The sequence below is a fragment of the Piliocolobus tephrosceles genome, chromosome 16 (genome assembly GCF_002776525.5).
Source record: "Piliocolobus tephrosceles isolate RC106 chromosome 16, ASM277652v3, whole genome shotgun sequence".
In the NCBI taxonomy this organism is placed as follows: Eukaryota; Metazoa; Chordata; class Mammalia; order Primates; family Cercopithecidae; genus Piliocolobus; species Piliocolobus tephrosceles.
In genome coordinates, this window is record NC_045449.1 from 70,966,892 (window position 1) to 70,981,202 (window position 14,311).

Genomic DNA, 14,311 nt, shown 5'->3' on the forward strand with positions numbered 1-14,311 from the left:
CAACAGAGCAAGACTTCGTCTCAAAAAAAAAGAAAAAAAAGGAGGTCCAGCACAGTGGCTCATGGCTGTAATCCTAGCACTTTGGGAGGCCGAGGCGGGTGGGTTGCCCGAACTCAGGAGTTCGAGACCAGCCTGGGCAACACGGTGAAACCCCATCTCTAGTAAAATACAAAAAATTAGCCGGGCGTGGCAGTGTGCACCTGTAGTTCCAGCTACTTGAGAGGCTGAGGCAGGAGAATCGCTTGAACCTGGAGGCAGAGGTTGCAGTGAGCTGAGATCATGCCACTGCCCTCCAGCTTGGGCAACGGAGAGAGAGTCCGTCTCCAAAAAAAAAAAAAAAAAAAAGAGTAGAGCCAACACAGGCTGTCTGGTGGGGTTTTAAGGATTTTTAGAATGTTCTCATTTATCTTGGTCCTTAGAGTGGGAATTGAGGGAAGCTGGCTTTTAAAAATCTTGCATTCAGTTTTTAGTAATCTGTGACATGAAAAAAATGATTCTCTAAAAAAGAAAATTTTAAAAGTACTCTGTAGTCATAGAAGAAGTGTCTGGATAGTTTGATGTTCCCTTGCTGTTGAAAATCAGAGCTCTTGGGCAGCCCCAGTTGTTCAAGGTGAACCCAGCTTGTGGGCAGTTGTTCAGACTGAGCCCTGCCTATAGGCAGCTCGAGCTGAGCTCCAGCTGGATTCCCCTCATCCCAGCACAGCCTTCTATTTCCAGGACCCTGCACAGCTACTCTGTCAGTTGGTTTTTGTTTTTCTCATTTAGAACTTTTTGGGGTAAATATTGGACACACACCCCCCATCACACACATGAATCAGTTGCTGCTTCTAAGAGTCAGAAAGATCTTCAAGTACTCGTAGAACACAGGCGAACACATTTCCCTGGTAAGGGTCTTAGAGTTGTATCCTCAGTTTCAACTGGGATGGTGCCGATAACTCATTCCTCCCCTCCTCTGCAGATGGGCGGCCCCTCTACGTGCTCAGGCTGGGGCAGATGGACACCAAAGGCTTGGTGAGAGCACTCGGGGAGGAAGCCCTGCTGAGATACGTAAGTGCGCGGCTGTGAGACTCCAAGCTCCACTGTGGCGTCACTTTCTTTCTCTGCCAGTAGGATTGGGGTGTTAACCAGCCTGTTAAAACAAACATGAATTGCTTTTGTAGTTAGAACTGAAAATACATTAATATCATCTTAAAATTTCAAAAGAAGACAAGAAGTTATAAAAGTGTCTCTCAGTGGAAGCATCGGCGCGGCAGCCAGGCCTCCCCCGAGATGCCTGTGGAGCAGCGGCTCTCAGTCGTTTCGTTCACTGCCACGTGGAATTGCCCTCTCCCGGGACACCACTCACAGCAGACCTCTCGATAGCTTTCTTTCCACTGGCCCTTAGCGCGAGCTCTTGGCGTCTTTCTCTAGACCGTCCTGAATGCCTGCCGACTCCAGCCAGGCCCCACTCCGCTGCTGCCGCCATTGGCAGCAGTGCGTCCGCCTCACAGAGAAGAAGATGGTCCTTCAATTTGAAAACAAACAAACTAAAAAGGCACATTTATAACCCCATTATCCTGAAATACGCACTTTTGACTTTATTTTTTATTATGTTGAGATGGAGTTTCACTCTTGTTTCCCAGGCTGGAGTGCAATGGTGTGATCTTGGCTCACTGCAACCTCCGCCTCCCGGGTCCAAGTGATTCTCCTGTCTCAGCCTGCTGAGTAGCTGGGATTTCAGGTGCCTGCCACCATGCCCAGCTAATTTTTTTTGTATTTTTAGTGGAGACAGGGTTTCACCATGTTGGCCAGGCTGGTCTCGAACTCCTGACCTCAGGTGATCCTCCCGCCTCGGCCTCCCAAAGTGCTGGGATTACAGGCATGAGCTCCCCCTGCCTGGCCGGCCTTTTTTTTTTTTTTTTAAAGAGACATGATCTGACTCTGTTGCCGAGGCTGGGGTGCAGTGTCTATTCCTGGCTGTGATCACGACTCACTGCAGCTTCAAACTCCTGTCCTCAAGCGGTCCTCCCACCTCGGCCTCCTGAGTAGCTGGGACTACAAACACCACCACTGAGCCTGGCTCACTGTTGGTGTTCCCTTGTGTATTGTGTTAGTCTGCCCCCACCGCCATGTATGTTTATATATCCCCACATGCACACGATCACACATAGAAATGGGGATGGTCTTTATCTACAGGGGAAGGATTGGTTAACCTAAAGCGAAGGATCGCTTGAGCCATGCCTTACGTCTGCTCTAAGGCTGCCTTTTGTCTTGGCTGCCACATGTGGTATCAGAGTGTTCCCACACTCACAGACGCTCATCTGCTGTTCCCCTGCGCTTGTTCTGAAGACAGAGCCCCAGAGCCAGGCCCCTGCTGATCTGGGGATTCCTCTACGCTTCACTTCGGATAGCCGTTACCTTTGGTCTGCCGCACACGGCAGTGTTTGTTCTCTGTCAAGAGTAAAATATTTTTGTTGGTGGTGATGTGTTTAGTTAGCACATGTGAATGTGTAAGAAAATCTGCATAGGTCACTTTTTTGGTTTACACACTTACCTGTAATACGCTGTTAGTGTCCCTCTTCCATAGCTGGACGGGGTGGTTTTAGCCTTAGACTAATCATGGACAATTTTCATGCCCTTTTGTATGTAGGTTCTCTCCATAAATGAAGAAGGGCTAAGGCGATGCGAAGAGAATACAAAAGTCTTCGGTCGGCCTATCAGGTAGATGTGGGATTTTGTTTTTCCTTTCAACTTACTGAGAAAACGCATTAAATATTTCTAGTTGATTTTTGGAATTAAAATCTGCGTATTATTTTCCAGGGTGCTCTAAAAGGTAGAAAAGAGGTGAACATGTAATATGCCAGTGACAAGGGACAGAACAGTTAGGGTTTTTTGACCCCTGGCGTTGCTGTCACGTCAGCCTGAGTGTGTTGGCCTGTCTGCTTAGTCTTGCGGGCTGTGGGAGCCCAGGGCTGCAGGTCATTTGCTTGTTTTTGCCTCCCCTCCCACTCAGATGACTCTGTTCTTAAACCAAGCTTTAAGTTATAGTAACGAGTTCTGAAAATGTTCAGTGGTTCAAAGGTTGACATTGATAAGGGTGTAGGTGGTTCACTGGGATGTAAGTTCCATGAGAACAGGAATTTTGAGGGCTTTTTGCTGATTGCTGTATTCTCAGCTCCTGAGACAGCACTTGTCTCTCTCTCTCTTTCTCTCTCTCTCTGTCTCTGTTGAAGCATAGCCCACTGCAGTTCAGACACAATATGTGTTAAAATACCAGCTGTGTGCCCTGTTGATGGCAGGTTAGGGGGGCGGTTTAGCCTGTCAAGGACAGCACACTGTGGCTTTGCTTGCCGGCTCACTGAGCATATCTGAGAGAGCTTTTCATGCATTATCAATCAGCCTTAATTGCAGTTTCAGGCCTTGGTCCTACCACACTGATCCTGTGTGTTTTGTACAAGTAGATATAAACAGAGTTCATAGCACTATAATTTTAAAAAACTGATTATGATGTATTTGGAAATAGCTATAAATGACCAAAAAGGAAAAAAAATAAGAAGACGCAGTTTGCTAATAAAGTGTACTGTCTGTTGAATGAAACACATCTCTGCACAACCGCAGCTCGTGGACCTGCCTGGTGGACTTGGAAGGGCTGAACATGCGCCACCTGTGGAGACCTGGTGTGAAAGCCCTGCTGCGGATCATCGAGGTGGTGGAGGCCAACTACCCGGAGACGCTAGGCCGCCTTCTCATCCTGCGGGCGCCCAGGGTGTTTCCTGTGCTCTGGACGCTGGTGCGTTGAGATGCTTTTTGCAGTAACTGTGAGCCATTTGGAAAGCAGACACGCATGCATTCATATATGTGTGTCTGTGACCTAAGGTCTTAACTACTTAGGAAAAAAGCATGCAAAGCTGTAAGATTTCTCAAATTGTTTAAGAAAGGGGAAAAATAAAATTTGAGTGTCCTAATGCCATGCAACTAGACTTTACGGAAGAAGTATATAAACTTGAATTTCCTCCCCCCACCCTCCCACTCAGAATACCACATTGTCATTCTAATCTTGGACACTCAGGCAGCAGAGAAATGTGACTGCGTGGTCGTCTCCTCCTCACAGGTTAGTCCGTTCATTGATGACAACACCAGAAGGAAATTCCTCATTTATGCAGGAAATGACTACCAGGGTCCTGGAGGCCTGCTGGATTACATCGACAAAGAGATTATTCCAGATTTCCTGAGTGGAGAGTGCATGGTATGTCTTGAGGCGAGAAACTGCACATTTGGCCCCTTTTGCAGGTGGGAGAGGTCGGTGTTGATTTGCACAAATGATTTGCAGAACGTCCAGTCATTTGGATGTTTTGTTTTTGTTTTGTTTCTTTTGGCCGCCATTTCTCTGATCCAGGGTTAAGTTAAAGAGAACTATTTAATTAATTGTTGATGCTGTACATTTCTTCATTGTTAAATAAAAATGAGAATTTGTTGTAGAAATAATACAATTGTAGCTTGCTTTATTCATACGGCTTTGTGTGAATCAGATCTTTAAACCATTTTAGAGGAGCTGTCATATTTTTTAAAATACTATTAAAAAATTGAATGTTCTCAAAATGTCCCACCTGCCCCTCCCCCTCCTTGTTTTTTTTATGGAGACGGGGTCCGGCTCTGTCACCCAGGCTGGAGTGCAGTGGCATGATCACAGCTCACTGCAGCCTGACTTCGTGGGCTCAGGTGATCCTCCCACCTCAGCCACCCAAGTAGCTGGGACTATAGGCTGCACCACCATACCTAGCTAATTTTTTGTAGAGACAGAGTCTCACTATATTGCCCCAGGCTGGATGACATTTTTTGGTTTTGTTTTGTTTTGTTTTGTTTGAGATGGGGTCTCGCTCTGTTGCACAGGCTGGAGCGCAGTGGCGCGATCTCAGCTCACTGCAGCCTCTGCCTCCCAGATTCAAGCGATTCTTCAGCCTCAGCCTCTGGAGTAGCTGGGATTACAGACGTGTGCCACTACCCACAGCTAATTTTTTTATTTTTAGTAGAGACAGGGTTTCACTATGTTGGCCAGGCTGGTCTCAAACCGCTGACCTCAAGTAATCCGCCCACCTCGACCTCCCAAAGTGCTGGGATTACAGGCATGAGCCACCGCGCCCGGCCTGGATAACATCTTTAAAGTAAAAAAACGAAGGGAAGTGGTTCTCAACATATGTTTGGGGTTTTTAATACCCTGAGTTGCTGGGTAATGAGGCAGAGGCCTCCTCTTCTTCACCCTGTATTCAGAGAAGCTCAGAACCTGGGGTCCTTGTAGGCTTCTAGCCTATGGCGCACAGCTGTGGCGTGGGAGCATTGAGGAAGCCAAAGCCTGTAGAAGTCCAAGTGACTTGTTCCATGGCACACTGGCGGCTGAACTCGGGGTGAAGCTTCTTATCAGAAGGGCTCTCTAGTCATCCTTCATATAAAGTTACCCGTTAGAGATGTGTACCCACTGGGTTTGACTCAGCTATTTAGCTAATGAATTGGACATTCAAGGGACTTTGGACTTTCTGAATGGTTAGAGAAATTTAGAAAACGAATTTAGCTTTCACTTCATCAGTTCCACTTTAAGGAAATTACGGGCATCATCACAGTGCAATGCAAAGAGCAAGTAAGTTACAGTAAAAGTTACAGGACCAGAATTTAGCAAGTGCCTGTGAGGTTAAACTGCAGGCTCAGGTTTGTAGAAACCTCTGAACTCCTTTCGCATGAGCTAGCCGTCCCATGTTGTTGCTGTTTCCAATTATGACGCAAAGAATTGAGCCGGAGCACAAGGAGACCTGCCTCACCGCCAGTTGCACCTGTTTGTCACATGCCGACCTCCCTAGTGTGTTCGTAATGCTGAGCGTCTTTGTGGTTAATTGAGCTGTCCAAAAACTCGGGCCTTCTAAGACTTCTTCACCACTCTCCTGAGCTGCTGTTCAGGCTGGTAGTTGAAAGGAGGTTGTTCACTTCTGCTCTCTGGTGGCTAGAGATGACTAACCAGGGGTCAGTCTGGTATTTTTCCAACACGACATCGCTGCTTTGACACTTTGCAGGCTGAAGACTGAAGTGTTTCTTTTCTATGTAGTTGCTTCCCAAGGCTAATAGAAAGGAGGACTTCGATTTTATGAACTTTACTGTGGAGTCATTGTATAAAGGTCAATTAGGAGATTTATGATATGTACAAATTCTAATTCAACTTGTTTCAGGCAAATTCAAAAGAAGTTCTTCATTAGTTTTTGGCTGGTGTTATAGACCAGTCATTTGACTTCAGACACAAAACATTATTCATTGATTCTATATCTTGACTATAATTTCCTATCATAAAAATGATGCCTGTGGCTACTGAGAGGAAAACTCTTTTCTTAAAGTAATACTCTTCCTTTACAGGGCATTATAAAGACGCTAGTGCTTCTGTGAGCCAGCTTTAGTAACTGGGGGCAGTGCCTCACGCGTGTTAGTAGGAATTCCGTGCTACTTCAGCTTCAGCTTGTTCCTGTTGATGCAAAGTAAAACACATGTATTTAAGTGGTTTTTAAAAACATATTGCTCAGCAGTGCAGAGTATTTTACGACCCTGCCAGTGTTTTCCATTTTCTCAGCAACTTCCAGGAGTTAAGCGCAGGGGGATGGTGCTGGCTGGCGTGTCTGGGTTTCGTGGGGTTGGTTTGTGTTTGCACAGGTTTCACCACTGTGTTTCTGCTTCCAGTGCGAAGTGCCAGAGGGCGGACTGGTCCCCAAATCTCTGTACCGGACTGCGGAGGAGCTGGAGAACGAAGACCTCAAGCTCTGGACCGAGACCATCTACCAGTCTGCAAGTGTCTTCAAAGGAGCCCCACACGAGGTAAGTCCTCCGCCTTCCTGCACCTGGGCGGGCCCTTTCTCAGCAGAGAGCCGGGCCCTGGCAGGGCTTCCTGGCAGCCTGTCTTTCAGAAAAGTCCACTTGTTTTTCTGCTCTTTGTCTTTAGGCTTTTGTTGACACTCGATACTTAGTTTCAGTAAATGTCAACATCGAAGAGCCCTCTCTCTCAGAATAGAAACTAGCAGTGCTTGATCAGAGTGCCTGGAAAGGAAATTGGATCTCTTGACCTCCATTGTACTAAAGCCACCAAACACAGATAGGAATAGCTCATCTTTCCTTGTTGGAGCACTTAACTGGTGAAATTAGTTTATTTCATGGTTATATTGAACAGGCTTCATTTGCTACTTTTTCTTTTCTTTCTTTTTTTTTTCTTAAGACAGAGTTTCACTCTGTTGTCCAGGCTGAAGTGCAATGGCGTGATCTTGGCTCACTGCAACCTCCGCCTCCCGGGTTCAAGCAATTCTCCTGCCTCAGCCTCCCGAGTAGCTGGGATTACAGGCACCCGCCACCACGCCCAGCTAAGTTTTGTATTTTTAGTAGAGGAGAGGTTTCACCATGTTGGCCAGGCTGGTCTCGAACGCCTGACCTCAGGTAATCCACCCACTTCAGCCTCCCAAAGTGCTGGGATTACAGGTGTGAGCCACTGTGCCTGGCCCATTTGCTACTTTTTCTTGACTGGGTTTTGGTTATTTATAGATATTTCGGGAATTTTCCTGTTTCTGTAAGTCTAATGGAGCAAGGAGCATGTTCCTGTGTTCCTTTCTTGCTGTCACTTTTGGTAGAGAAGCAGGGGCGTTCCGCGTTCCTGTGCACGCCATATGTCTGTCCTGTAGCATCACAAGTGACCTGAAGCAGGAGGGGCCTGCACCGGAATCTCCCTTCTCAGCCAGGTCAAGGTTCGTGGCCCAGAGTTGTTGGAGAGGACGGTGACGCACTGTGCAGAGCAGGTGTTCGGTGAGGATGTGGTGCTGGCTTGGGCAATGGTGCTGGCCAGGAGCTGACTGCGGCCTGCTTCCTGCCGTGGTGGCACCTGGGTCAGCCATCTGCCAGTGGCTTCTGCTGGGGTGTCTTCCTGAGCAGCTCACCTGGTGCTTGCAGGGCAGGTGGATAAGGGAATGCTGTTGCCATGGTTTGAACAAGCAGAGACAGATTTGCTGTGCCTTACTTGGAGATACATACGTAGGGGAATCTCAGATTTCATAACGTCTTGAGGATTATCTGTATTCATTTCTTACCAGGAGGGCAGGCTGCAGGGCCCGAGTCCTTGTTCCTTGTTTGTTAGGCACTGTCGCTCTTGTCCATGTTTCAAGAACTTGGGATGCAGTGTGTTTCATGTGAATCGGGGGCATCGTAAACATCCACATGGTAAAAACCTCACTTCTTCTTTGGCTATTAAATAAAGCACAGATCCGAGATGGCAACAAACCTAAAGGAAGGCTGAAGCAGAGGCCCCAGTGTGAATGCAGGAAAGAGGTGCCATCAGCACAGGGGGGTCAAGGCCTCGGGATGGAGCTGCCTGGGGAGCTGCTTGGCTGAAGAGCAGGCTGTGCCACATAGTGCCACCTGCTGTTCTTAGGCAGGACTCTGGGACCTCACTGACTCTGCTGTGGAAGGACATTCCGAAGTGATTTCAGTGGTGAGGTGGCAGTGGCAGGATTGAAAGGGAGCCCGGCTTGTGGAGCAGCCACTTACCGAAGGGCACGGCAGGCGGCATGCAGTGGGCTGACGAGAGGGGCCGCGGCCTGGCTCTGCTGCTTCCTTAGGTGGAGTGTTCAGTGAGTGCAGAACTCTGCACAGCTGATTTTAATTCTCACGTCCCTCCCTCACTAATCTTTGAAACTGACTTTGATCATTCCCTGTGGGGAAGCTCTGTCGGCGCCCTAAGTTCAGTTTCCGATTGGTTCTCAGCACCCAGGGGGTTGACCGCCTCAACCCCACCTCTACCATGCCAGGGGCTCATCCCACTCACCCAGCCTCGCCACTCTTCTCCCGTGCGAGCCTCACACGGGAGGCCTGGTTCCGTGCCCCTGCTTCCCGCTCGCTGGGAACGCTGTCCTCAGGCTCCCCCGCCTGCTGTTTCTTTAGCTCTCACCTTCTCCAGGGCCTTCTGTTCTCTCCAGCCAGGGCAGTCCTCTGAGCCACTCATGTATGAGCTCACAGTGTTTGGTGTCACTAAGACCTGGCCTCTTAGAGTGTGTCTGAAGATGGTGTACGGGAGATCTCGGGCCTGTAGGTGCAGGTCACAAAGAGCACAGAGCTTGGTGCGTGACACGTAGCAGGATCCAGCGGTTGAATGGATGGTGGCGTGTGACTCTGGGGAAAGAGATCCGCCCATACACATCCAGCCTTTTCCTCCCCAGCTTCAGCACCTGCATCCCGGAGCCCCTGGAGGGGACGGTGCACTGGCAGCACGTGGGCCTGGTGCTCGTGGATCGTGGCCGCCTGACGCTGTGTCTTTTTCAGATTCTCATTCAGATCGTGGATGCCTCGTCGGTGATCACTTGGGATTTCGACGTGTGCAAAGGGGACATTGTCTTTAACATCTATCACTCCAAGAGGTCGCCACAGCCAGCCAAAAAGGACTCCCTGGGAGCCCACAGCATCACCTCTCCAGGTGGGAACAACGTGCAGCTCATAGACAAAGTCTGGCAGCTGGGCCGTGACTACAGCATGGTGGAGTCGCCGCTGATCTGCAAAGAAGGAGAAAGCGTGCAGGTAAAACCTCACACGGGCAGACCGCGCATCTGTGACTCCGTGCGGCTGGTGATTCTGTCTCGAGTAGGAGTCTTTGCTTCGCTCCTTGAGCAGCCCTGTGTAGCTTCTGAGGCACTGCCTGTGGAGGAGCAGCTCGCCTGGAGGAGCAGAGGGACTCAGGAAGCCAAGTGGGTCTCACAGGAAAGAGTTCAGGCCTCGCAGTGGTTTTGGACAGAATCTGTGACTTTTCCCGAAAGCAGCATGTGACAGGAAGGGAAGGCATCGCACGCACAGGCCCAGCTGGGCTTCAGAGGATTTTCCCCCCAGCCTCATTTCACTGGGTGGCATTTGTCTTTTTCAAAGGAAAATCACCCTAAATAGAAGTAAGAGGGACAAGTATTTAGAGAACTATTAACTCTCATTACCAAACCTCCTAATTTGTTTCAAATGCTTTCAGTTCCCTTTTCACATTGTGGCTGGTTATTTTGGGTGCCTGTGCTCACAGTAGCCTTGGGGCGGGGGCGGGGGTTGCTTCTAGCCTTCATAATAGATGCATCATTTTGCTGCCTGTACAGTTTTCAGGGGTAAGCCTTGTCAGTGTTTCAGTAGTCTTAGAGGCAGAGTAAAAGAATCCTTTGTCCATTTTAAAAACAATCCACAGCTAAGCTGTGTTACCACAGTCACGAATTTCAGAGAGAATGGAGAAAGCTTTCCGCGGATTGGCGTCTCTCTCTAGGGTGACGCACCTTCAGCCCCGAACATGCTGGATGATTGGCAGCATGTCAGAGAAAGTGAGGCCGGTCCAGGGAGGCTGTGCTGAGCCCTCCCTCCAGCATGAGCGCCACCAGCTCACCAGGCTCCTGCCTCCATAGGTGGGCTGGGCTGGGGTGGCCTCGTGAGGGCCACAGACACGGCGCTTGTCCCTCTGGGCTTCCCAGCACCCGGGAGTGACTACGCTCAGTAGAGGGAAGGACATTGTCAGACCTGCCGGTGAAGCAAAATAGGTTCTGAATCCCGTTGAGATAGTTCCTGTAGCTACATGAAATCCTGAAGACAGTCCCTTGGCGCTTGTCACAGCCTGTGATGGGCCAGGGGTTGGAAGCGAGTTGCCCTCAGCTGCCACTGCTCTACTTGTTCTAGGGTTCCCATGTGACCAGGTGGCCGGGCTTCTACATCCTGCAGTGGAAATTCCACAGCATGCCCGCGTGCGCTGCCAGCAGCCTGCCCCGGGTGGACGACGTGCTCGCATCCCTGCAGGTCTCTTCACACAAGTGTAAAGTGATGTACTACACCGAGGTGATCGGCTCGGAGGATTTCAGGTGCGGCCGCTCTCCCCACAGCAGGTGCTGCGGACGGCTGGGCGTGGTTGGAGGGAGGCTGCAGTCCCACGCCATGTGCAGGATCAGCAGTGGCGTCAGGTTTCTGCTCAGGGGATGCTCAGGGGACCAGGAGGGAGTGGCTTGGGGGTCATTTGTTGGCACTGTGACTCCCTGCACGTCTGCAGAGGGAGAGTGTCAGAGACAGAGCTGACTTTGCCTTTGCTTTCGCTCACGCGCTGTCTGTGTGCAGGCTGTGGGAAGCCGGCCCTCCTGGGTGGGTTACTCAGGTCCGTCCCCCATTGGCAAGCACTGATGGGGTTGAGAAGTGAGCAGCGAGCAGGGTGGGCCACCAAGTCCAGCAGGCAGTGTGGGCAGGGGGGTGGTTGGCAGGGTGGTCCTCACGCCTTGCCCCTCCCTGTGCCATTACAGAGGTTCCATGACGAGCCTGGAGTCCAGCCACAGCGGCTTTTCCCAGCTGAGTGCCGCCACCACCTCCTCCAGCCAGTCCCACTCCAGCTCCATGATCTCCAGGTAGTGCACGCTGCCTGCACCTAGTGTGTGACGGCCGCCCCTCCTCGGACAGCCAGCTGCGCCCGCCCGCCCAGGGCGACATTGTACAGACTCCTCTCACCTCTAGATAGCAGATAGCTCTCAGATGGTAAATGTAGTCATTTGATCCCAAAACTACCTTGGCAGGTAGTTTAACTCTGATCCTAACTTAACTCAATAGCCATAGATTTTGTATACGTTGTGCACAAAATCAAACCAGAGCACAAGGGCTCTCTTGAAAGAAAAGTAGTTTCTATACCAATTAAAGGATTGACGTGGTCTCAGATGTTGATGCAAAAAATTTTTCCAACGAACTCCGCATTGTCCATTAGTGAATGAATTCCAGTGACACCCTCCAGAGATGGCCCCTCCTCACCTGGGACGGAAGCTGCCAGCTCGCTTCCCCCAAGCTGCCTTGCGGCCCCCACGCCTCCCGCCACAGTCGAGATGGTCTGTGGACTTAGGGCCAGCCCTTGAGGCCCTTTTCCTCTGAGGACTCAGAGGCCACCTGCGGAGCCTCCTGTCCCAGGGCCAGACCCACCCACACCACCCACTGTCCTGAAGTGGGGCCGGGGGCTCGGGAGGCCCAGGAGGGGCTCCGGGGGACTCCTGCTGACTTGAGGAAAACGCTGCCATCGTTAAACATTACTTTCTCTTTCCTCCTTTTCGAATCTTTTTGATACTTTTTAGAGCAGGATTTTTCTGTATGTGAACGTGGGTGGGGGGGTTCTTTCCCTGTTTCCTTCCGCGCGTCGCCCTTCTCACCTGCAGTCAGTTCCCAGCCCGGTGTAGCCCATCTCCTCGGTGCCCTCTGGTGGCTCGTTGTCCTCAGACCCCAGACAGTTCCAGCCGCTAGGAGGCCGTCTTGGAACCAGCAAGTCGCATTTGCCGCTTGACACTGTCCACGGGGTTTTATTAATAGCTAAGCAGCATCTCCCGCATCCACTTCAGGGTGGCTTGTGGCGTGTAGGAGCCCAGCTTCTGTGTACATGGGAATTGCGGACTCACGCGTGTGTGTGCGTGCATGTGCTGTGTGTGTGCATGTGTGCATGACGGGGGTGCTGGGGGGACGGGGTCAGTACAAACTTCGTTTGAGTAATGAAGGAGTCTTCATAGAAGCAAATCAGAATATGGGATTTGTTTGCCTTTTATATTTTCTGTTTAATTCCTGATTTTAAAGCCTGCTCTATCTGGTACAGGCCCTTATTTTTTCAGCTTTTTATGGGAAAAGCAGGTTATTTGAGAATCTGTCCGGAAGTTGCATAGGGGATGGGCCTCCACAATAAGGACGTGGAACGTGTGCTTCTCTGTGCAGCAGAGGACGTGTTTGTCATGCCAAACCCCACGCGGCTGTCACCTGTGTGCGTGGTAGGCATGGAAATCCTGGTTGTGCCATCTCAGCTCCGCTCTGAAAGCACTGGGTGGGCGCCGCGTGACTGGAGAGCTGTGTGGAGGCTGTGTGCGCCCAGTGCAGGGATCAGGAGGGCGGGGGAGGGACCAAGCAGCCCTCTGGCCCAGCCAGGTCTGCCCTAGTGACTGCCTGCACACTGTAGATGTCCTGGGGCCTCTGCTGTGATCACCTGCGTTTGGACCACATTTGTGTGTTTGCTCGTAGAGATCGAGCTCCTCAGTGGTACCCGAAGCCTTGCTTCCAGAAAGCGCGGTAGGGTTAGTAGGTAGAGTTAGTAGGTAGGGTTAGTGGTGCATCTGTGCTGCTTCCACCCGGTGCTTCCTGTTCCCAAATCACAAGGACCTGAAGATGGTCCCTGCTTTCTCTTTCTTTCTCTCTTTCTCTGTGTCTCAGATGGCGATTTTGCTGACAGCTGCCAAGAAAATGCTTCACTGAACAGTCCTCATGTGCCCAGAGATGTTTATAGAACTCTTTGAATTGCAGCCATCCCTTGCCCCCTCCCAGGCTGAAGATCTGTTCTTTTTAAGTTGATTCGGGAGTGGCATTCTTTTCTCCCCAAAGAGTTTAGTGCATCGTGAAGAGCTCAAAGCACATGACGGCACAAATGCTTACAGGGTTTCCTCCCGAGTAATCCAGTCTCACTCCCCTTGCAAGGGAATTCTGGGGCAGCTATGGTTTGAGTATGCAGTTTGCATCATGTCTCTACTTTTAGGACCTTGCCACTCTTTTAAAACGCTGCTGTCATTTCCCGTTTCTTAGTACTAATGATTCTTTGATTTTTCCCTTTGTTACTTATGTCTTAATTCACTTTCCTTCCTAAATTTGTTATTTGCATATCAAATTCTGTAAATGTTTTGTAAACATATTACCTCACTTGGTAATACAATACTGATAGTCTTTAAAAGATTTTTTTATTGTTATCAATAATAAATGTGAACTGTTTAAAGAAAAGAATGTCTTTTTCTTATTGTGAAACACCAGTTTCCCTTGAATAGTTTGAAATTCTTAGGAGAATTTTAGAGATTGAAGAAAGAAGAGAGCTTCTGAAGCCAGAGCTTGTGTGGGATTGTTTCACAGGTGAGTGGTCCGTCCTCAGGTCACAGCCGTCAGAAGCGAACCCAGTGTTTGTAATCCTCACTTCTCTAAGAAGACATGACGTGGTTTTTCTTAAACACAGCCGGATCAGACATCACTGTGATGGGGCGATCCCTGCTGTGATGTTTCTGTCGTGATAAAAAGGATTGCTTTCATCAGGCACCTCCAAGAAAATAAAATAGGCAGGTGTGGACCTTTAGAAGCCCGTTACCTTATTTCCACTCCCCTGCCAGTCAGTGGGTCTTCCGGTCATAACTCAGTGGGCAGAGCAGGCTGCTGGCTTGGTGAAGCGCAGGGCAGACCAGAAGGCAGGTCGGGGCAGTGTGCCAGGGTGCAGAAGCCAGTTCCTCTCCAACTGGGAACCGCAGGATCACTGACTTTCCTAGTAGTCAGTCTGTCC

The 14,311-nt window shown here is 50.0% G+C and overlaps 1 protein-coding gene across 1 annotated transcript in view; it reads left to right on the plus strand.

Annotated features, from left to right (window-relative positions):
* SEC14L1 (SEC14 like lipid binding 1) overlaps positions 1 to 13,767 on the plus strand; it is a 77,724-nt gene extending 63,957 nt beyond the window's left edge. The window contains exons 10-17 of the mRNA XM_026455912.1: positions 959 to 1,047; positions 2,630 to 2,700; positions 3,598 to 3,769; positions 4,091 to 4,225; positions 6,691 to 6,825; positions 9,307 to 9,558; positions 10,678 to 10,856; positions 11,286 to 13,767. Coding sequence (XP_026311697.1) covers positions 959 to 1,047; positions 2,630 to 2,700; positions 3,598 to 3,769; positions 4,091 to 4,225; positions 6,691 to 6,825; positions 9,307 to 9,558; positions 10,678 to 10,856; positions 11,286 to 11,391 — 1,139 coding nt within the window. The 3' untranslated portion in view covers positions 11,392 to 13,767. The remainder of the gene's footprint in view (positions 1 to 958; positions 1,048 to 2,629; positions 2,701 to 3,597; positions 3,770 to 4,090; positions 4,226 to 6,690; positions 6,826 to 9,306; positions 9,559 to 10,677; positions 10,857 to 11,285) is intronic.
* Positions 13,768 to 14,311: the final 544 nt, after the last annotated feature.